We start from the raw sequence: 22,319 nt of genomic DNA, 5'->3' as shown, positions 1-22,319 counted from the left end.
ACAGAACAGGGATGGGGGAACCTTCATCAGAGATACAGTTCCCCATGGACAACCTTCCAAGCTAGTAGCCATTGACAGGCTGATGCACCATGAATTTGTTCGGCCCTCTTTTACAGCACTTTAAGTTGGTGGTCATCACTGCCACCCGTGGAAATGAGTTCCATAGTTTAACTATGCTTTTGTGGCACAGAGCACCCTTCTATGACAGGGAGACGCAGGTCTGTAACATGTGGTGGTGGTGCCCCGCGTCCTCTTGGTCACTTCCTTCTTCACTGTGTTTCCTCGAGTATTTGGAGAAGACATGAGTCTTCTCATCAGGCTTTGTTTGAGTGCTTCCCGCAACAACAGAACTGTGCCTCTCCACTTCCTAAAGTGTGATGAGGCCCTCAGTGGGGCAGAGATAGCTGTCTCTGAGGCACTTCCTATTATTCCTTCCTGCGATCTAGGACTGAGGTTCTGGTGAAGCGTGAGTAAGGAGAAAGGGCTCAACAGCAGCACCTCCTCCTCCATTGGAATTCTGCTTCTTGCTAGATCTGCGAAGCCCATTCGCAGGTGCTGAAACTGCACTTACCCATTCAGAACCAAGGTCCTGTCCTATATAACAACCTAATAGAACCTCCATGTTCAGTGATACTATATCTCCAAATAACTAGTGCTGGGGGAGCAACGGTAGAAGAGAGCCCTTCGATAGCTCAGTTGGTTAGAGGATGGTGCTGATAACATCAAGGTTGCATCCCTGAATGTGAAGCCTGCATATTCCTGCACTGCAGGGGATCGGACTAAATGATCCTGAGGATACCTTCCAACTTGACAATTCTATTAAATGGATCTAGATCTCCAGTACTTATATTCTTGAAGCTGTTGCCACTAACTGAGTTGCCACCAAAGCTCTGCGGCTCCCCACTTCTTTGAATGGGAAGGGAAATCTTGTTTACAGAGCGTCTGGTAAACTGACAGACTTTTTGAAATATGTGTTGATTTGCTAAAGAGGAGTAGGCAAGCGTTCAGGTGAATAATCTGTTAGCTTAGGGCGGCTAACAACAATCAAATAATCAAACAATCAAATAATCTAACATTCTAAAACATTTCATTATAACAATTAATTAAAATCAAATTAATGGCAACCGTTAAGCAAAGTTCTGTGCAGGTTGCCAGAGGAGGGAGTCAGGCTGGGCCCTGACCAAAGGCCTGGTGGAACAACTCTGTCTTGCAGGCCTTGTGGAAAGATGTCAGGTCCCGCAGGGCCCTAGTCTCTTGTGACAGAGCGTTCCACCAGATTGGAGCCACAGCCGAGAAAGCCCTGGCTCTAGTTGAGGCCAGCCTAACCTCTCTGAGGCCTGGGACCTTCAGGATGTTTTTATTTGCAGACCGTAGGTTCCTCTATGGGGCATACCAGGAGAGGCAGTCCCGTAGGTACGAGGGTCCTAGGCCGTATAGGGCTTTAAAGGTTAAAACCAGCACCTTAAACCTGATCCTGTACTCCACCGGGAGCCAGTGCAGTTGGTATAGTACCGGATGAATGTGATCTCGCAGCGAAGACCCCATAAGGAGTCTCACCGCTGCAGTGAAAGCTGCAGTGCCTAGTCAAAATGTTACACCCAGTATCCTGATCTGTCCTATGCAGATTCAGGCAGAGGGGAAACCTAATTGATTTCACTGGGTGACAGCTCACAGTATTCTGCACAGAACTGAGCTATCAGAGGGATTCCTGTTTCCTGTGCACTAGGCGCTAGACACCTCTCCCAACACCGTGGGAGACTGAAAGACAGAGATAATCAGATAATGATGGGGGAATTTCATTATCTGCATTCCTCTTCAGTTGGAAAAGGAACCAGGCTCTGATCTGCAGTTTGCCTGGCGGTCTGGCACTCACTTCCCCGTGGAATGCAAGGGCAGGCAAAGGCACTGGGTGCACACAACACTCTGGCTGTTGCGACCCCCACCCCAATCCCATTCCTGGAAGCACAGGTTTTCCTGTTAATTGGATTTTAATTGGAGTAAACTAAAGGCCCGTGCCAGAGACAATGAGATAAGAAACTGGGAAAACAACCCAGCTACAAGGATGTGAAAGGTTTGGATTGAGAGCAGATTTCATACGGTCAAAAAGATGATGGGGGGAGGGGAGCCCACCGTTTGCTTACTTAAGGTTTTTCTCTGCATTTATGATACAGCAACCCCATCCTAAATGCAAGTTTTATTTCAAAATATCTGCACAAGTGAGGATGGAAGAAATCGTAATATAATATGGAATTTAACAAAATTGGAACTCTGTGTGAGAGAGAGAGAGGAACTGAGAGGGAAGGGGGGGGGGAAATGCTATGCTTTGAAAATATAGAGCAAAATCCTCCCTAACCTCTATTATCCACAAAGGAATGTGTTTGAGATAAGGATAAATGGCCATAAATCAGCAACAGGGAGGAAAGGAGTCTACCAGCTGTGAGAATAGAAAATTTTGGATTAACAATCCAAAAAAACCAACTCAGGGCAATCTCCCCCCATTTTTGTAAGTTTGAGTCCCCCAAAATAGGGGTTGTCTTAGTGAGTGTTATACACAGAAAAATACGGCAAATTGTACAATTTGACATTGAATAATTGGCATTAATAATTGTATCAATTGGATAGAATTGTTATTGTTATAATGAGGCTGTTATTGGATTGGAAAATCAATATATCAATCTCTCAATATCTCTCTCTCTCTCTCTCTCTCTCTCTCTCTCTATATATATATATATATATATATATATATAACAACAACAATTGAGCTGTCAGAGCTGTTCAGGTTCTAAGCACTAGAGGGCATGAAAATGCTTCCCCATAACTCTGAGCTGCAATCAGTGCTACATGGATGAGGATAATGGTGCTCTTCAAAGAGATACATTCAGCACTGCTAAAATTCTATAATGCAATGCTGGGAAGCACATGAGTACTGACCCATGCTCAGTCAGGAAGAGCAGGAAGAGTGTCTTGTCAGGTGGATGGCTGGATAAAGCGACCAAACTCTCTGGTTCCTACTCTGTATCACTGGGATCTGGGGTGAACAACTGGGCAGAATTTGGACTGAAGAACCTTGACGAGTCAGAAGTACTTTCTCCCCCCCCCCTTTTTTTAAAGTAATATTTTTATTGCTATTACTGGTTACAAATCCTTAAAGAACAGTGAAACAAACAAAAACCACCACCCTGCCTCCCCCCAGAGATGAAATGATAGATTACAGTGAGGCCAGCAACCCTTAGAACAGCACAGTCAGAGATTTAGTCCATCGAGCTCAATCACCTGCCTATCCTGATTAGCGATGTCTCTCAAGAATTTCAGAGACAGTTCTCTCTCAACTCAAGGCAGTGTACAGGGTTCTGGCCTCTTTTTGCCTCACAACCATCCTAAGAGATGGGCTAAGTGATAGTGGGAGAGAGAGAGAGAGAGAGAGAGAGAGAGAGAGAGAGAGAGAGAGAATGGCCTACTCATCTAGTCAGCTTCATGGGTGAATGGTAATGATGGCTCCAAGATGCTTGGAGTGCCATCTTCTGAGTGGGCCATTCAATCGCCCTCCCTCTCTGTGCCCAATCCACACAACTTCCCAGGGAAGACATTCCAGGCAAATGGGAGTTGGTGCTCCATCTCCTTATGCAGGATGCTGCTCACATGCTCAGAGAGGACAGGTAGCAAAATGAAGGTTGAGGGACACCAAGTCCAGGAGGCTCCAGTAGTCAACCCTGTTCAGGGGCATGGACCTTGTCTGGTGCCTGATGATGCCAGCTCCTGACATTGTTTGTACTGAGCAAGTCCATGAATTCACATTTCCCTGGTTTCAGGCTGCAAGCCTCACTGTGTCTACTCACAAGCAGGGATTAGCTGGCCCCTAATATAATGCATTCTTTTACATTGCCTTCCACAGATGTATAGATTTGTATGCATACTTTTATTTGCATTTGAGCATGCATTATATGGCTGGAAAGGAGATGTGGGTGGTGCTGTGGTCTAAACAACTGAGCTTGCTGATTGGAAGGTCAGCGGTTCGAATCTGCGCAACGGGTGAGCCCCCATTGCTCTTTCCCAGCTTCTGCCAACCTAGCAGTTCCAAAGCATACCAGCACAAGTAGATAAATAGGCACCAACAGGAATGTAAATAGCATTTCAGTGGCACTCATCACAGTGTTCTATTGCGCCGGAAGTGGTTTAGTCATGCTGGCCACATGACCTGGAAAGCTGCCTGTGGACAAACGCCAGCTCCCTTTGCCTGAAGCGAGATGAGCGCTGCAACCCCATAGTCACCTTTGACTGGACTTAACCATCCAGGGGTCCTTTAACTATATGGCTGGAGAACGGCAGAACAAAATTCAGGAAAGTGAAGATTTCAAAGGAGGGGGACGCTTCTGTTTGGTTATTGTTTCATAAAGTGCAAAGTTAAATACGAAATGAATCAAATTTCTCTCCCATCCCTATTCAGAAGTCCCACTGAATTCAATGGGCCTCACACCCCAGTAAATGGGGTTAGGGTTGTTACCTTAATGCGACTTTCAAATCACTCCACCTCTCAGATTTCCTTATTTGTTCAAATCTCTCTTATTTGCTGAAGGTGGGTGGCAAGCTGGTTTGCGTAAGACCAAACTGAGCATTTGTGAGGAACTTGATGTGGAGATTAAGGTCTGTGGAAGGCAGAGGTGGAAAAAAGCTTGGGGGAGGGTGTCAGCAAATTCACCTGTAAGGCTGGATTTGTTTGGACATTGATAAAGATGTATTATGGTCTGATTAACTGGGAAGGTGCGGAAGGAAAATGGGGAAAGGTTAAGGCCAGAGTTGTTGCCACATTCATCTCCTCCTCCAGTCATTCAGTTATATTTACATCGAAGGAGAAGGTCAGAAATATTTTTTTTCACTCTTAGAGAGGCATGCAAGGCTGACCCTAGCATTAGGCAGAGTGAGGTCATCACCTCAGGCCGTTGGATGCAGATTTCATGAAAGGGCAGCAAATTGTTAGCTCTCCATGGGAATCTCAATGGAATACATTAGTATTAAATTAAGCAGTTAACAATTTGCTGCCCTTTCATTAAACCTACGCCCAACTGCCTGGATTGCAGGATTTTTCTGTCTCAAGGGCCAAAATAATTTGGCCACTCCAATTCACCTGACTCCACCCTGAGATATACTTTTGGATTAATCCAGTCTTCGTGCAATGCATTGGGTTTGTTGCTATGGAATAACTGAAAACTCAAACAGATTTATTGATCAACAAGTGACGCCAAGGTTCTTTATTTGCAATAAAAGGTTTTGGTTGTTCAGCAGCAAGGAAAGATCCCACAAGAGAGATTCATTTACGAAACAAAAAGGGGCAGAAGGCACTGTGTTGCAGTGGTTTCCTGAGTGTCTAATACTGCAAAAGAAGAAAAGGAACACCCATTAGAATTCAAGAGAGACCCAATAGGACAGCTCTCCCCAATATGCCTGTCTCTCTAAATCTCCTCATCTCACATTGCACTGGGCGCTACAGCACATGACAGATGTCTGTCACAGGTACAAAAAGGTGTTTCTTGCAGTAAAAACACTATATTATGAAATCAGGGTACTAATCTGTGGCCCATACATTTTCCTGAATATTTGAAGAAGGTATGTGTCTTTCTAGCTAGATACTAGACTTTTACCCCACTCTCAAGGTGGGCTCAAAGTGCTTAGACAGACTTAGATATGTGGCTGCCTTTCCTCCAATTTCCCCCACAACAAGCTTTCCAAGGAACAGCCATTGCTCAATAGTAGGCCATCTGCTTTGCATGAAGATCCATGTTCAAACCCTTGCATCTCCATATATGACTGGGAGAAACCCCCTTTTCTGAAACCCTAGGCAGCCACTGCCAGTCAATGTAGACAATAGGGAGGTAGGTGGGCCAGTGTATCTGACTTGGTATAAGACAGCATCCTCTGTTTGTTCCCTTATTAGGCTGAAAATGCCAGACTAGATGGGAGCTTGGCTTGACAAGCATCCCTTACATCCCTATTTCACTGTTAACTCCCCAGTTACCACTGGAAACAAAATGCTAGGCTAGATGGACCTAGCCTATTTCTCGACCTATTTCACCAAGGCAACTCTTACATTCTTATAATACATTAGTTCTGCCCCCATCCCATAACACTCTGCTGGGATGGCATGATGCATCCATTTTTCCTGTTTATGCAAAGGCAACCCTGTATGCTTCCAGTGATGCTGTGGCAACAAAATGACACAGCCATGCCATCAAACCCTATTCCTAATGGAGAGATTCAGCAGTACTAATACTCACCCAAACAATGGGGTCATCATTATTATTCTGCAAGGCAAAACATTGACAGATTATTCAGCTACTAATCCAAATTTGTGGTTTTTCAAGACTCTTAGGCGGCACGTTCAGGTTTGCATTTGGAGTTAGGCAAGGGGGGGAATCACTTTGAGGGTTCTTTTCCATATACTATCTATAAAAAAAAGATCTAGACCTGGGAGGAGAAACTCTGGTCCTCCAGATGTTGGTGGACTGCAAATCCCATCATCCCTTGATACTGGCCATGCTGGTTGGGCCTGATGGGGGTTGGATTTTAACAATACCAAGAGGGCCACAGGTTCCTCACCTCTGACCTAGTTCCTCTCACTCACAAGATTTTTTGGAATATGGCATAAAGTGAAGTCATTAAGTGTTACCTTTTATGCCCAGCATGGAGAATAAAGTACAAAGAGTAGAAATGGAGTACTTGGGAAATGCTTGGGTAAAAAGGTAATACTTAGAAAGTACTCAGGGTAAAAAGATAGGCATCCACATGATACATGAGATCGCGCATTGGTGGTTATGCTACATGGTTAAGCTGTGGGACTCTGGGGACTGCCTGTCAAAATTGCTTCTTCTTCTTTTTGTAAAAGAACTAACAGGCTTGACATTTGAACAGATAGTGATCTGATGTAACTGAGAGCATTTGAAAGGGAAGAAGAGCGCTGCCAGGCTCGACAATGGAGTGCTATGTTTTTAATTGTTATTGAAACCTTAATTCATGTGTGGCAGAAGAATTATGGGAGAGAATCCATGGGTGCATGGATCCATGTAACTAGACAGTGGGATCTTCTGTTTGTTCCATCCCTACAGAACAGCTGCTTCACAACCATTCAGTCTCATTGCTCTCTTGGAAATGCCCAGGCTTGCTGTCAACATTTTCTTGGGGGGGGGGGGAGCTGTCTAGCTGGCAATGTCAGAGATCATCCAAGAGATACTATGAAATATTTTGTTGCAGGCTGAGGTATGTGTGTTTGATTATAGAGAAGGCAAATGACTCTATAAAGTATTCCCCAAGGGTATTTCAAATGCTAGGGCAGGATTGAGGCCCTTATGTTTTTGGACTCCAACTCCCATCAGTACCAGTCAACATGGATAATGATCAGGGATTATGAGAGCTGTCGTCCAGCAACATCGGGAAGGCAAGAGGGGGCCACCCCTGTGTAAGGTGATCCCAAAGCTTGGCTGTCTTAAGTAGCCAGTTGCCAGCCCAAGAGAAGAACTGGTGTGACAAGCGAATGTACAAGCAAGATGGTCAAGTTGGCCTATCTCTGGTACTTACTCCATTGTTGTTGAAGCTGTTGTCACCAGCATTGTTGTTATCAAAACTTCCACTGTTCTGTAAACAGAATGCAAGGGGATATATTAGTGATCTGCAGTTCTCTCGTGGCAAGGAGCTTTACGGGGTCAGTTTCCTTTGAGAGAGCATTATACCCTTATGGCATTTGGTAATACCTACAAATATACAAGTTCAGCAAGGAGGTGCAGGAGGTGCCTGAACCTGTCACCAATACTGGAACCAGGGTCCCCACAGTGGATGGCTGTGACTGGGAACTGCCCTCTGTTTCAATTTGCTGCAAAGTGCTGGCATAGCTTTGCTTTGGAGCACTGTGCGAGGAATTTTAAATGGGCAGCCAGGGTGTCCTCCACTGTAGGAGGAGGCCACCTTGCCAGGGACACATCAACCTAGAACCTGCCTACAAGAATGAACACAGGCCAAAAAGGGGGGAGAGTGCCAGGGCAGTGTTTAAAGCAGGGGGAGTTCCTTCAGAGGCAAAAAGGCACATGCTTGTAGCTTCCTAGACAGATGCACAGCTCAAGTTTTCCATCTGCATTCCTCTTTGCTAAAATCTTTCTCTCCAGAGTACATGCCCCAGCAGACAAGTGAAGGAAGTAGCAGTCCCCAGCCATCAATGCTAATTTAAGCAAACATCTTCTTTTGATTCAGTTTAAATCAATTTGGGTGTACCCAGTACCTTCACACTATTGACTCAAGCTATACAGTCCCCCCCCCTCAAAAAAAAAATCTATAAGTATAAGTTAAAGGTTGCTTTAACTCAGGGTTGGGGAACCTGTGACCCTTTAGATCCTGGGTGACTCCACCTCCCAACATCCCTGGGCCATCACAGCCAGTGGTCAGGAATGAGGGGAGTTACTGTCCAACAATTATCGGGATGCCCACTGGTTCTCCATCTCTGTTTTAGAGCAATGCTAGACTAGACGGATCATGTATACTCTTGCTGATACTTACTCCTCCATATGCCCAAAACTGGTTCTGCAACAGAAAACAGAAAAAAACAGAAACTGAGAACACCCCTCAGATACCCAGTCTATAATTAGCAGGGTACATATTCCACTAGATCAAAAGCAATAGCTCTATCACTGAGAATCTACGACATGATCTATCCATTATACACAGGAAGCTGCCAGGTAAACAGAACAGGCAGTTAGTGACAGTGCTATCTGCCAGCCTTTCCTCCAGCCTGGAGAATTGTGGTTGTCCTATCATCTAGGGTATGTGGCTGATGCTGTTGAATGACAGATCAGCTTTGAATCAGACCTCCCTCATCCACAATCTGATTGTAGATGAAGAAGACCTGGTCTGCATCACTGAGACCTGGTTGGGTAAGTAGATGGAGTTGGTCTCACCCAGCTGTGCCCACCTAGGTACTTGGCGCAGCATCAGGGCAGACTGGAGGGTCGGGGAGGGGGAGTTGCTGTAGTCTATAGAGATTCCATCTCTAATTTTGCTTTAAAATGCATCTTGTGTTCCCATTTTGTTTTGTTTTTTTGTATTTTTATGTTGTGAATCATCCTATCATCTTCGTATGAAGGATGTTATACAAATCTAAATAAATTATTATTTTTATATCAACTCAGACCATTGGTCAATCTAGCTCAATATTCTCTACACTGGGGCAGGGTACATTTTTCAACTGAAGAGACACATTCCTTTCTGGAGACCTTCCAGGAGACAAAGTGGGCAGAGCGATGTGTGAAATCTACCTTACTACTGCAAAGTAGTTTCTTCATATTCACACAATCTCCTCTACCTACCACCCAGACAATGGATACTGTGCCCTAATTGGATGTGGTTCTCCAAGAAGCAGAAGCATACACGGCATATTCCAAGCCCGCCCTGGAGATGCCAGCAATTGTCCCTGGCACTTGCTGCATGCAAGGCAGGTGAACTAAGCATAAAGCCATGGTCCCTCCCTGAGTTGGGACAATGTGCTGCAACACTGTAGAAGGACTAGCATTAATGGAGATCTAAGCTTGGGTAGAAATGCATCCTTTTATTAAGCCAATGCATTTTTTATTTTTAATCAATGTATTTTTAAAATAATAATAATCTGCATGTTACCAAAGAGAATGAAGCATAATTAGTGAGAATGTTTGCTGCCATTTCTAAAAAAGAGGCCAATATTTGAGGAAAGGGGAATATGGATCATCACAGAGGAATTCTAGGGGACTTACTCCATTGTTGTTGAAGCTGTCAGATCCTACGCTGTTGCCATCAAAGCTGCCTGCATTCTGCAAGGGGACAGAATGAGCATAATGTTAGGTGGAGGACTGGAAACAGCAGCCCCTTCTTAAAACAGCATTAACTGGATCAGAGTCAGGGATAGAGCTCTTGGAAGGATTTGGATGTGAACCCAAAGGTAAAAAAGCTCCCCACCCACCTTCTCTCTCTCTCTCTCTCTCTCTCTCTCTCTCTCTGTGTGTGTGTGTGTGTGTGAAGAGGCTGAGGGCATCTACATTCTCTGAAACTGTTTCTCATCAGAATCCACACCCACCTAACAAGTGGAATGGGTAGTAGCCACTGAACAGCAATGCTAACTTAAGCAAATATCTTCTTTGGCTTCAGTTTCAATCACTTTGGGTGCACCCAGCACTGACACTATTGAATCAATACAGGCTCTTTTCATGTTCTAACTACCAGCTGATCTATAGGATTAGGGTTGCTTTAACTTAGGGGTGGGCAACCTGTGGCCTTCCAGATGCTGAAGGACTCCAGCTCCCATGATCCCTGGGTCCGGAATGATGGGTGCCACTGTCCAATGAAATCTGGATGCCCACAGGTTTTCTATCTTGGTTTTAGGGCAATGCTAGGCTAGATGGATCATGTACATGCTTGCTGATACTTACTCCTCCATTCCCCCCAAACTGGTTCTGCAACAGAAAACAGGGGAGAAAAGTCATAAATTAAGAGCATCCCCAGATACCTAATTTATAACAAGCAGAGAAGACATTTCACTGGACTAAAAGTTATAGCTCTCTTACTGCAATGCTATTATGCAATCTACCCATTTTACTTAGGAATTCTATGGTTCTATGGAAGCAGCCCTGTCCTGTGTCAAGTCAGATTAGTGCATCCAGCTCAGTATCGTCTGCACCAGGGCAGGGAACCTTCTTCAAACCAACAGCTACATTCCTTTCTGGGCAACCTTCCAGGTAACAAAAGCCAGTGGTGGACACAGCCAGGAACAAAGGTGGACAGAGCAATGACTGTGCATTTTACCTTATTACTGTAATATATTTACTTCATATTCATACAACCTTGTATATCCGTCCTCCAAGCAGTGCATATTGTGCCCTAATTGGTTGTGGTTCTCCAAGGTTTCATACAGGGCACGTTCCAAGGCCTCCCTGGAGATGCCAGCAATTGTCCTGGCACCTTCTGCATGCAAGACAGATGCACTAGCCATAAATCCATGGTCCGTCCCTGAGTTGGGGCAACACTGTAGAAGGACTGGTATCAATGGAGAACTAAGCTTGGGTGGAAATGCATCCTTTTATTACACCAATGTATCATTTTATTTTTATTTTTAATAATAGGATACCAAAGAGAAGGAAGCACAATCAGTGGGAAAGTTTGCTACCATTGTTTAAAAAGAGACCATTATTTGAGGAAAGGGGAATATGGATCATCACAAAAGACAGAGGGGACTTACTCCGTTGTTGTTGAAGCTGCCAGATCCTGCGTTGTTGCCATCAAAGCTGCCTCCATTCTGTAAGGGGACAAAATGAGCATAATGTTAGGCGGAGGACTGGAAAGAGGAGCCCCTTCTTAAAACAGCAATAACTGGATCAGATCGGGGATGGAACTCTGGACAGGGTTTGGATGTGGACCCAAAGGTAGAAAAGTCCCCCATCTTCTCTCTCTCTCTCTCTCTCTCTCTCTCTCTCTCTCTCTCTGTGTGTGTGTGTGTGTGTGTGTGTGTCAAGCAGTTAGCAATGGAGGCAGATAAGAAAACCTCAGGTTTTCTATCTATGTTCTGTTAAACTGTTTCTCATCAGAGTCCACACCCACCTAACAAGTGGAATGCGTAGTAGCCACTGAACAGCAATGCTAACTTAAGCAAATATCTTCTTTGGCTTCAGTTTCAATCACTTTGGGTGCACCCAGTGCTGAACACTTTTGAGTCAATACAGGGTCTTTTCGTGTTCTAACCACCAGCTGATCTGTAGGATTAGGGTTTCTTTAACTTAGGGGTGGGCAACCTGTGGCCTTCCAGATGCTTAAGGACTCCAGCTCCCATGATCCCTGGGTCCGGAATGATGGGAGCCGCCGTCCAATGATATCTGGATGCCCACAGGTTTTCCATCTCTGTTTTAGGGCAAGGCAAGATGGATCATGCATATGCTTGCTGATACTTACTCCTCCATACACCCAAAACTCGTTCTGCAACAGAAAACAGGGGAGAAAATTAATAAATTAAGAGCATCCCCAGATACCCTATTTACAACAGGCTACATTCCTTTCAGGGCAACTTTCCAGGGGACAAAAGCCAGTGGTGGACACAGCCAGAAACAAAAGTGGGCAGAGCAATAAATGTGCATTTTACTTTATTATTGTGTTAATCCATTCACATTCACCAGCCCTTTATCTTCCATCCAGGCAGTGTATATTGGGCCCTAATTGGTTGTGGCTCTCCAAGGTTTCATACAGAGCACATTCCAAGCCCTCCCTGAATATCTGAGTGATTGTCCCTGGGATCTTCTGCACGCAAAGTGGATGCACTAAACATTAAGCCATGGTCCCTCCCTGAGTTGGGCCAACATGCTACAAAGGACTAGCATGAATGGAGATCTAAGCTGGGGGTGGAAATGCATCCTTTTATTAAGCCAATGCAACTTTTTAAAAAAATCATCTGCAGGTTACCAAAGGAAGCACAATCAGTGGCGATGTTTGCTACCTTTATTTTTTTTAAAAAAAGAGACCATTATTTGGCTGAGGAAATACGGATCAGCAGAAAACACATAGGAATTCTATGACTTACTCCATTGTTGTTGAAGCTGCCAGATCCTGCGTTGTTGCCATCAAAGCTGTGTGCATTCTGCAAGAAGAGAGCATCCTGTTAGGTGGAGGGCTGGAAAGAGAAGCCCTTTTCTAAAACAGCAATGACTGGATCCGGGTCTGGGATGGAAGTCTGGGCAGCAAGAGTAACCCTTTCATGGCTATTAGCTCCAGATAGCCTTTTCCTCCATCAATTTGTTTAATCCCCCTTTAAAGCCAACCTCTGTGAAGTTTGGTTTCTCTTGCTTTCTTAAATTCAGTTCTCCATTCTTCCAGATTAATCTGCATTTTAAAAACCAACAGCAGCTCTCATGAGAATCTATCGGCATTTTGGTGTGTTTTCTCTGAATCATTCCACACAGTTTTGCCTTACAGATATTTCGGGGGGGGGGGGGAATGTTCTGTAGCAGAATGATTGGCATATGCTACTTTAACTATAATATGCATGTATATGCACAGCTGACATGCTGGCATGTGGTTTTTTGCACTGCAAATTTTGGAGAAATGAAAGAAAGAAAATTTGAAGAATTTTGAAGGATGGCTGTGTTTTGGACTAAATAGTGTTTAGGAAAGTATGGATTAGGTAGGTTTACCTTTAAATGAGAATGGAATAATATTTCTCTCCTATCCTATCACCTCCACTCTCCATATGGACCCCAATACAGCACAGTGGGTACTCGCCAACCATTGCCCAAATTTTGATGTATTTTTGATTTCTAGAGGGCTTGAGTAATCCAAAGGAACAGCCAACATTTCTCTGTTCAGTTACTACTTGAACTGTCATTGGGGTTTTGAATATTTTTTTAGAATTCAATGAGCAGGTGCTGCTGATAACATTTGAGTGCAGGATGGGGGTATATGCTGGTAGACCCCAACTCCCACCAGCCCTAGCTCAGCATAGCCAGTGGTCAAGGCTGATGGGAATTGTAGTCCAACAATACCTGGAGCCCCACCGGTTCTCCAGCTTTGTTTTAGGGAAATGCTACATGAGATGGATCATGTATATACCCTTGCTGATACTTACTCCTCCTAATCCCTCATAATCGTTCTGAAAGATAAAAGAAAAAGAAAAACCAGAAATTAACAACATTTATAATTGAAAGAGTGCACATTTCACCAGATTACAAATTCTATCCATTCTACATAGATAGACAGCTGCCTTACACTGAGTCCCAACATTGGTCTATCTAGCTCAATACAGTCTACACTGGGGCTGGAATACATTTTCAGCTTGAGGGCCACATTTCATTCTGGACAACCTTCCAGGGGCCAAGTGCAAGTTGTGGGCGGGGCCAGAGACGAAAGTGAGAATAGAAATAAATATGTGGGGGTTTTGTTTTGTTTTTTTACTTTGCTACACGAACTGAGTTTCTTGACATGCACACATCCTTCCTGATCGTCCATCCAGGCAGTGCATTTTGTGCACTGACTGGTTGCACCTCTCAAGGGCCTGAGGCTGGAGAGCTTCCAAGTTCTACCTGGAGATGCCAGGGATTGACTTTGGGACCTTCTGCATGCAAAGCACCAAGCAGTGAGCTGAAGTCCCTCCCTGAGTTGGAACAACATGCTAGAGCACAATGGAAGGACTAGTATGAATGGAGATCTAAGCTTGAGTGGAAATACATCCTTATATTAAGCAAATGCATCCTTTATTTTTTTAAAAAATATATATAGCAATTTGCAGGGTACCTAACAGAAGGAAACATTTCAGTGGAAATGTTTGCTAGCATTTCTTTAAAAGATTTTTATACATATAGTGGAAAGGGGAATACTGATAAACACAGAGGAGTTCTGGGGTACTTACTCCATTGTTGTTGAAGCTGCCAGATCCTACATTGTTGCCATCAAAGCTGCCTCCATTCTGTAAGGGGACAGAATGAGTTATTCTGTTAGGTTGAGGATTGTAGCATCTTCCTAAAGCAGCATTGACTTCATTGGGGTCTTGGATGAAAGTTTGGGCAAGATTTGCACGTGGACCTAAAGGCAGAGAAGTGTTTGTGGTTGTAGGGGTGTGGGGGAAGCAAACACCAAGCAAGGGAAACATAGAAGAAGCGAGGGCTCACAGAAGGCTAGGGTGATCTTGGTGGAGCTCTCATACCCTTTGCAGTTAGTGGTCTGCCAGGCATGCGGAATTTCAACAAGTAAAGTTTGCTCTGATGATTTTTACTCTTAAGTCAAGGAAAGCTCCAGATGCCAAATTTGCACTCCATAAGGGATGTGAGGCCTCAGCAAAGCAAAGGAGCAAACTAGACACATTAAGAACAAGCCAATTCATGGCCACTTGCTCAAGAGGAAGATAAATAGTATCATGACCTCCAGTTGTAATATGCTGGCCAGCGACCTCATCCCTGCCTCCTTTCATACATGGGGTGAGATGCTGCAGAAGTGGCCTATTGAAGTGCTTTGCCCTCTTGGGGACTGTTTCATTAAATTTCTTCCAAGAAAGGGAAAATTCTCCACCAGTTTCTCAAAAGTGAGGCAGCAGTGCCAATAACAAAATGTCTCTTCCTCCTTCCTTCCTTCCTTCCTTCCTTCCTTCCTTCCTTCCTTCCGCATGTGCCGCTAACAACAGCTGCCTTTGCATCTTCCAAAGTATCCCTGACCAGGCAGCATTGCTAGCCAATGGAAGCAGGGGGAGAATGGTGTGTGCCACTCAAAAAAATGACATTTGGGTGAACTCTGCAAAAAGGCATTCCAAATGCAGTGAGGAAATGAAAAATCTTAGAAGTGCTTTCAGAAAAATGCATTGTGATCTATTGATTTATCTTTAAGTGGGAAATGAGGTTTGTGAGTCTTTGTTGTTGTTTAGTCGTCTTAGTCGTGTTCGACTCTCCGTGACCCCATGAACCAGAGCATGCCTTGGAAACTCTCATTTTCTTCTCAGAGCTTCTCCTTTTTTATGTCTATGGAGTTTTCTTGGCAAAATACTGGAGTAGATTGCCAGTTCCTTCTCCAGATGGATCACATTTAGTCTAAACTCTCGGTTATGACCTGTCCATCTTGGGTGGCCCTGCACGGCATAGCTCATAGCTTCTCTGAGTTATTCAAGCCCCTTCGCCATGACAAGGCAGTGATCCATGAAGGGGTTGTGTGTCATAGGAGGCCATAAACACCTCACAGTATCTCGAGAAGGAAACCTACAAGACAAATTTTGAGAGGGGTCGGGGGGGGGCACACAAAACTCCATCACAGTGGAGAGCCCAGGAGCAGCCAGCAATTAACTTTGTGCTTCCAGGGCTTTGTAGAAGAGTTCCAGGTTCTTCTTTTTAGAATATGATAAATATGAAGATTAGGTAGAGCATTGCACTGTAACCCTTGCAAGAAGAAGAGTGAATTCACAAGTACAGAAATAGCAAATTGGGATGGTCATTCGTGGAATGTACTACTTCAGTAACGGCATTTTAGAGTTGCCTGATATTTTTTATTGGCTCCTGTGCCCCAAAGCACAACATTAGCAAATGCCGACACTGTGAAACACAGCCCTGATTTCTACAGATTCATCAGGAAGTTTGAGCAATCTATGCATACACACTGACCCCTCCCCCCTCCCTGGGCACCACCTGGGCTTTCAGGATTTTGCCTTGTTCGTTCTTACCGCAGGTGCAGCCTGGGTGCTGTGCAGAGACAGCAGGCAGAGGCCGAGGAAAGCAGCTGCGACCTGGAACTTCATTTTGGGTTTCTCGTGCTTTGTTCTCCCTCTCAGCTGGGCTTGGGAATAATGGTGTCTTGTGGGGCTCTATTTATGCTGGGCCCTATCATGGGCAGGGCCACACTTGTGGGCCAAGCCCAGTGACTCATGCCTGCAGCTCCCTCTCCCAAGGGTGGGGAACCTCGGGCTCAGCAATATTTATTTTATTCATTTAGAATAAAGTATTTACACTGGTTAGCTTTTTAAAAAATAAAAAATCTGAGCCATTTATGACAGTTACAGATAGGTAGCCGTGTTGGTCTGCCATAGTCAAAATAAAAAATTCCTTCCAGTAGCACCTTAAAGACCAACTAAGTTAGTTCTTGGTATGAGCTTTCGTGTGCATGCACACTTCTGAAGACTTCTGTGTATCTGAAGAAGTGTGCATGCACACGAAAGCTCATACCAAGAACTAACTTAGTTGGTCTTTAAGGTGCTACTGGAAGGAATTTTTTATTTCCATTTATGACCGTTATACATAAATCCACACAAGAAAAAGCAAACAAAATGTTAACATGAGAAATCCACAAACTGTTATGGAAAGAGGAATTATTAACCGCCTGCATAAACATGATGGAATAGAAAACAGGCATTTAAAGGTTGAAACGGAAGGCACCTGCTGAATATTCAGGATGTTCCGCAATAGGGGCCAATGACTCAGTTTCCCGTTTCTGTCAAACGAGCTTCACCAAGTCTGGGAATGATGAACGACCCTCCTGCAGATGGTCTCAGTGATGGAGCTGGGATGTAAGGGTTAAGGTGATCCCTGAGGTACCCTGGACCTAAGTTGTTCAGGGCTTTGCAAGTTAATACAAGGACCTTGAACCTGGCTCGGTAGTAGATGGGAAGCCAGTGCAGATGTTTTATCAATGGTGTTCCCAGCCAGATACCCCCATCAGCAATCTGGCCACTGCATTCTACACCAGCAGAACCAAGTCCAAGGGGAGCCCCACAAAGAACCTGCTGCAGTAATCAAGCTTCAGGATGACCAATGCATGGACTACAGTGGTCAGACTACCTTTGCACAGGATCAACTGGAGCTGGTGAACCAGACAAAGCTGGCAAAAGGCAAAAGGTCAGAGAGGACGCTCTAGTGACAAAGATGTATCTGGGAGTACCCCCAATCTCTGCACTTGCTCCTTCAGGGGGGGATGTAATCCCAGCCAGAACAGGTGATTTGTCAATTTCCCAAACATGCGAAGAACTGGGCTTAAGACTGGAAATATGAGGAACTGATAGAAACTAAAACTGATTGTCCACCATGAGTTAGAGGCACTTGCCACAGGGCTAAGCTCTCTCTGACGCACACCAAGGCACAAATATAAAGCAAGTGGCTGGTTGAACAAGGTACAGTGGTACCTCGGGTTAAGTACTTAATTCGTTCCGGAGGTCTGTTCTTAACCTGAAACTGTTCTTAACCTGAAGCACCACTTTAGCTAATGGGGCCTCCTGCGGCTGCTGCCACACCGCCGCCGCCTGATTTCTATTCTCATCCTGAAACAAAGTTCTTAACCTGAGGTACTATTTCTGGGTTAGCAGAGTCTGTAACCTGAAGCATTTGTAACCTGAAGTGTCTGTAACCCGAGGTACCACTGTATGTTCATTTGGCTGTGATTCTTGTTTGCTGAAGGTGGATGGGATTCCTGTTTGCACACTGAGGGCAAGACCCACTCTGACTGCTAAGAGCTTGATTTGAACACTGAGGCCTGAGCGGGGGGGGGGGGGGGGCGGGAATGGGACGACTCACTGATAACGTGGGATATTCTGTTGGGCTTTTGAAACAATATAGTCCACAAGATTACAAATGAAAATCTGCTGCGTTGCAATGATCAGCACAGATTGCCACATGCTCTCTTTCGCACCTGGACCGACTATTTTCTGTACATGCACATGGGCAAATGATTGGGAGTGCTCCAATGTCTTCTTTCTGGAGTGATTTGAGTTGTGTTTTTCTAGAAAGCTCTGTTGTACATAACAGAACTTGCTCACTCTCCTCTTGCAACTGAAGCACCTTGTGCTGAAATCAGGGATGGACAAAAAAAAAAAATGACAATGTCAGTTTCATAGAATCATAGAAATGTAGCGTTGGAAGGGACCTCAAGGGTAAGCTAATCCAACCCTCCTGCAGTGCAGTTCCTCCTTTTCCCAATCTTAAATTCAAGTTCATTTTTGAAAAAGTTCTCATGAGAACCCACTAGCAACTTAGGGTGCTTGCCCCGTGCCTAAAAAACCACAGTTCTGCGCAGTTGTCCACTTGATTCACACTTTCTAGACACAAATCCAAGCAGTTCTCCTCCTTGCCCCACTCCTTTCCCAGGGGAAATCTGCTCCTTAGCTCTAAATTGGAGGAAACGGCCATCTGGGTAAAAAGCTGAATTGCCATTTGCTCCGACTGAGCACCAAAGAGCAGTTTTCCCTGGGGGAAGGCAGAGGGAAAAGAGAAAGCATGGATAAGCCCTTACTGAGCACTTCTCCCATTATGCACAACTTTGCAAAGCAATTTCCCTAAAATACTGCATTTTTTTGCATGTTATCTCGACCAATATATGCATTTGTACACACACTTTACCATAATATACACTTTTATTGTCCACATCACTTTGCTGGAGAACTGCACTGCAAAATTTGGAGAAGTGTGCAGTTCAAAGGATTGCTGTGTTTTGGTTCTCATACTCACCTTTAAATCCAAATTGAATCAAATTTCTCCCCTATCCCTAATTTCACCTGCGTGAGAAGTTATGTGTGTTGAAATCCACTCCCCACCAACACAGGACGTTGGAGTTCTGCTGTCCTTTGCACCTGGCTTCCCTAGTTGTCCCTATACTGCATATTTCCGTAGAGCTTGAGAGCTTGAGACAGTGATCTCTCTGGCGATTATATCTCAGACCACATCTAGGCCATCAGAGTGGTTGTGGCTTAGGCTGGGGCCTGGGTCTAGCGAAGCGGCTTGCTTCGCTAACCAGAAAAAGTTCTGGGTTGCGCCAGCGGACTGGCAGCCACACAGCAAACAGAGCTGCATGACAATCAATAATAGATGCTGAGGCTGTTGCATCTGTGTCACGGCCCTAGCCAATGGAAACACACACGCTCTCTCACACACCCGGTGTGTCCTAGATAGCATGTCACAGAGCAAAATGGGTTAATAGGGCATTCTTCTGAAGACTGAATGCTGGCGACAATCAGCCACGCGCATGATGTGCAACCTGCAACTTTCCAGAGATGTTGCAATTCTGAATTGCAGGAGCTCATCCTGAAAGCCCCTATAACCACACCCAAAAATGCAGGTACTTGTATTGACCCATTATATATAGGCAAACAGACAGAGATATAAGAATTGTGTGTGGATGTGTGATTGCACACAACAAAACACAGCATATAGTATAATACCCAGTTGTTTAGAATTGGCATAACTGCAATCCCTTGCATAGTTTCCTGGAAGGAAGCTCCATTGAACTCAGTGGTGCTTTCTTCTAACTCCATCAGTGCAACATTGAGCTTTAACCAAAGATCTTCAGTCCGCTAGAAGGCAATCTGTGCCTTTTAATCAGAAATGCGAGCAACTTTGCAAAGAACATTGCTATTTAAGTTACTAGAATGAAGAGCAAAAGCTACTCCATCAAAGGAAAGGAAAGGTGTCTCCATCCTTCTTGATTAGCTTCCCTGAACTGTCAGGCTGAAATCCTTCCTATACTAAGCTGGGAGTATTGCTCATTTAATAGTTTTGGATTACTTTAAGCCAGGCATCCCCAACCTGCGGCCCTCCAGATGTTTTGGCCTACAACTCCCATGATCCCTAGCTAACAGGACCTGTGGGCAGGGATGATGGGAATTGTAGTCCAAAACATCTGGAGGGCTGAAGGTTGGGGGTGCCTGCTTTAAGCAATATTTAAGCAGGACACTTGCAGGTGCCCTCTGGGCAGCCTCACTCACAATGCCTTGTTTGAAGAAAGAATCCTTCCTCAGAGCAAGGCATGGAGCATCCATGTCATGTTTGTCAGCAGCAAGCAGCTGATCTGGTGGTGGATGGGTGGATGGGAGAGAGGGAGGCATGATTGTCTCAAGCAAGAGACACGTCTCTCGCTGGTTCTGCAGAATGGAAACCCAGCGGTCTGTTGACAGCAAGAGGGTGACTGATCAAACCATAGTTGTGTAATTGTCTTCCAGGAAAAGAAAATGGGTTATTTCAGCTATTGCTTCTAAAAAAATCAATTTGAAAGAACAATTCTATGAAATGCCAAAGGCCGGGAGGTATATGGGTCCCTGCTTCCACGCAGGCGTAACTTCATTTAGCTAAATGGTTAATCCATCAAAATACAATCATTGTAGCTCAAGACAAACATCCCTGGAGGGAACCAAGTTAAAACAGTGGTTAAGAATAGGCTCATTTGCTCAGTTGGGCAATTGTGATTCTAATCCCGTCGAATTCGGAAGGATAGCTGTAAGCAACAAAGAAATGGCAAGTGATCAGGAGAGACAATTAAGCAAATATTGTTGTTGTGGATCATCAGGGTGCTTCCTCTATGGCAACTGGCTGGGAAATGATTTGATCCAGTTCAACGTGACTTTTGTCCCTCTCTCTCTGGAACATGACCAAAGCAAAAAATCCATGGAAGAAGCATCTGTAAAATAATAATTAAAAAGCAGAAAATATTCATCAGCAGGAGGTCCCAGGAGACAAGTTTCTGGACCACCCATTTTTGCCTTATCCTCTGCAATGCGTTTCTCAGTAGGTTCCCTTGGGATAGAACTGCCCTGCATATCTTTGCCTGCTGATGAAAAGTAAGCAGAGAAGGGGCCAGCCTAGCCTCCCATGAAAGAGAGTTCCAAGAAGGTCCTCTCTAGTGTCCTCACCAATCATGCCTATGGAGGTGGTGGAGCAGGGAGAAAGGCCTCCCCTAGAAGATCTCCAAGCCTGAGCAGGCTCATATAGAAAAATACAGTCCTTCAGATAGCTGAGACCTAAACCTTCTAGGGCATTATAGACCATAATCAACCCTTGGAATGATGCCCAGTGATGGACCTATAGCCAATGGAGTTGTTGTGACATAGGAATCTGCCTTGTATGGATTCTGACCCTTGGTTCTTCGAGATCTGTATTGTTTATATGTGCTGGCAATGACTCTCCAGGGCATCAGACAGGAAGCCTACCTGGAGAGGCTGGGGATTCAACTGGGGGCCTTCTGTACGCAAAGCAGATGCCCCACCACTGAGCCAGCAAGGTAGGGAGCCAGCAATGGCGGCTGCTGTTCTTTCTAATCATCCACCCCTGTTGTTGGCTGGGTCGGAGGCAGCAAGCTGATGGCTATAGCCAGAGGGGCAGAATCAGTGCTACAGCGTCCCCGGGGTCAGCAGCAGGCCCCTTGCTGAGGCATGGGCCCTTTCACCCTCTTGACTAACGCTAGAACCCATGGATACCCAATGAAGTTAAATGTTAGGCATTCCAAGACAAATAAATCAAAGAAGTTCTCCATGCAGCTCCTATAAAACCCACCCTCATCAGGAGGCAGTGATAGGTCACCAACCTGGGTGGCTTTAAAATAGGGATGGGCAAATTCCTGGAGGAGATGGCTACCAGTTGCAACTAGCCACAATGGCTATGCTCTGTATGCATGGTTGAAGGCAGTAATGTTTCTGGAAACTGCAGAAGGGGTTGAGAGCTCTTGTGCTGATCTTCTGCTTTGGAGCTTCTGGTTGGCCACGGTGAGAACAGGATGCTGGACTACATGGGCCATTGGCCTGATCCACTACGTTCTTCTTACTTTCTTGCAAACTTGAAGCCAGTGCTGCTCTGAAAATGGTGTGCTTTGTGGGGCAACTGATGTGTACTGGAGAAAATATAAATTTGTTTTCAGGCTCCTGATAACCAGCAGATACGTAAGAATCGATAAGGAGCAGCAGTGGCCTATTGTCTTATTTTAGGCATGGCTCGTTTTTGGCCAGATATTTAGCACTCCCGCCCAGTTAGAATTTTTCAAGGGAGGAGGCTCCAGAGGACATGGAGATATGGTCTGTTTGGACTTCCAACACCACCCAAGATAACATTCTG

The 22,319-nt window shown here is 44.9% G+C and overlaps 1 protein-coding gene across 2 annotated transcripts; it reads right to left on the bottom strand.

The window, feature by feature from the left end:
- Nucleotides 1-5,215: 5,215 nt before the first annotated feature.
- On the bottom strand, nucleotides 5,216-16,349 carry LOC310712355 (uncharacterized protein). 2 transcript variants are annotated; one of them, XM_083515315.1, is made up of 12 exons: nucleotides 16,181-16,349; nucleotides 14,390-14,446; nucleotides 13,610-13,633; nucleotides 12,569-12,625; nucleotides 11,947-11,970; nucleotides 11,240-11,296; nucleotides 10,434-10,457; nucleotides 9,762-9,818; nucleotides 8,536-8,559; nucleotides 7,567-7,623; nucleotides 6,270-6,296; nucleotides 5,216-5,368 (listed from the first exon to the last, which is right to left on the bottom strand). In XM_083515315.1, exons 1-12 carry the CDS (start codon nucleotides 16,253-16,255, stop codon nucleotides 5,363-5,365), a joined length of 489 nt encoding a protein of 162 aa, XP_083371441.1. In that variant the 5' UTR covers nucleotides 16,256-16,349; the 3' UTR covers nucleotides 5,216-5,362. The 2 variants fall into 2 exon arrangements, with proteins under 2 accessions (XP_083371441.1, XP_083371442.1); XM_083515316.1 differs by lacking the exon at nucleotides 10,434-10,457 and having other exon boundaries at nucleotides 16,181-16,337.
- Nucleotides 16,350-22,319: the final 5,970 nt, after the last annotated feature.

Source organism: Podarcis liolepis, assembly GCF_965112155.1.
Source record: "Podarcis liolepis genome assembly, chromosome: 7".
NCBI lineage: Eukaryota > Metazoa > Chordata > Lepidosauria > Squamata > Lacertidae > Podarcis > Podarcis liolepis.
This window is presented reverse-complemented; position numbering and strand designations above follow the sequence as displayed.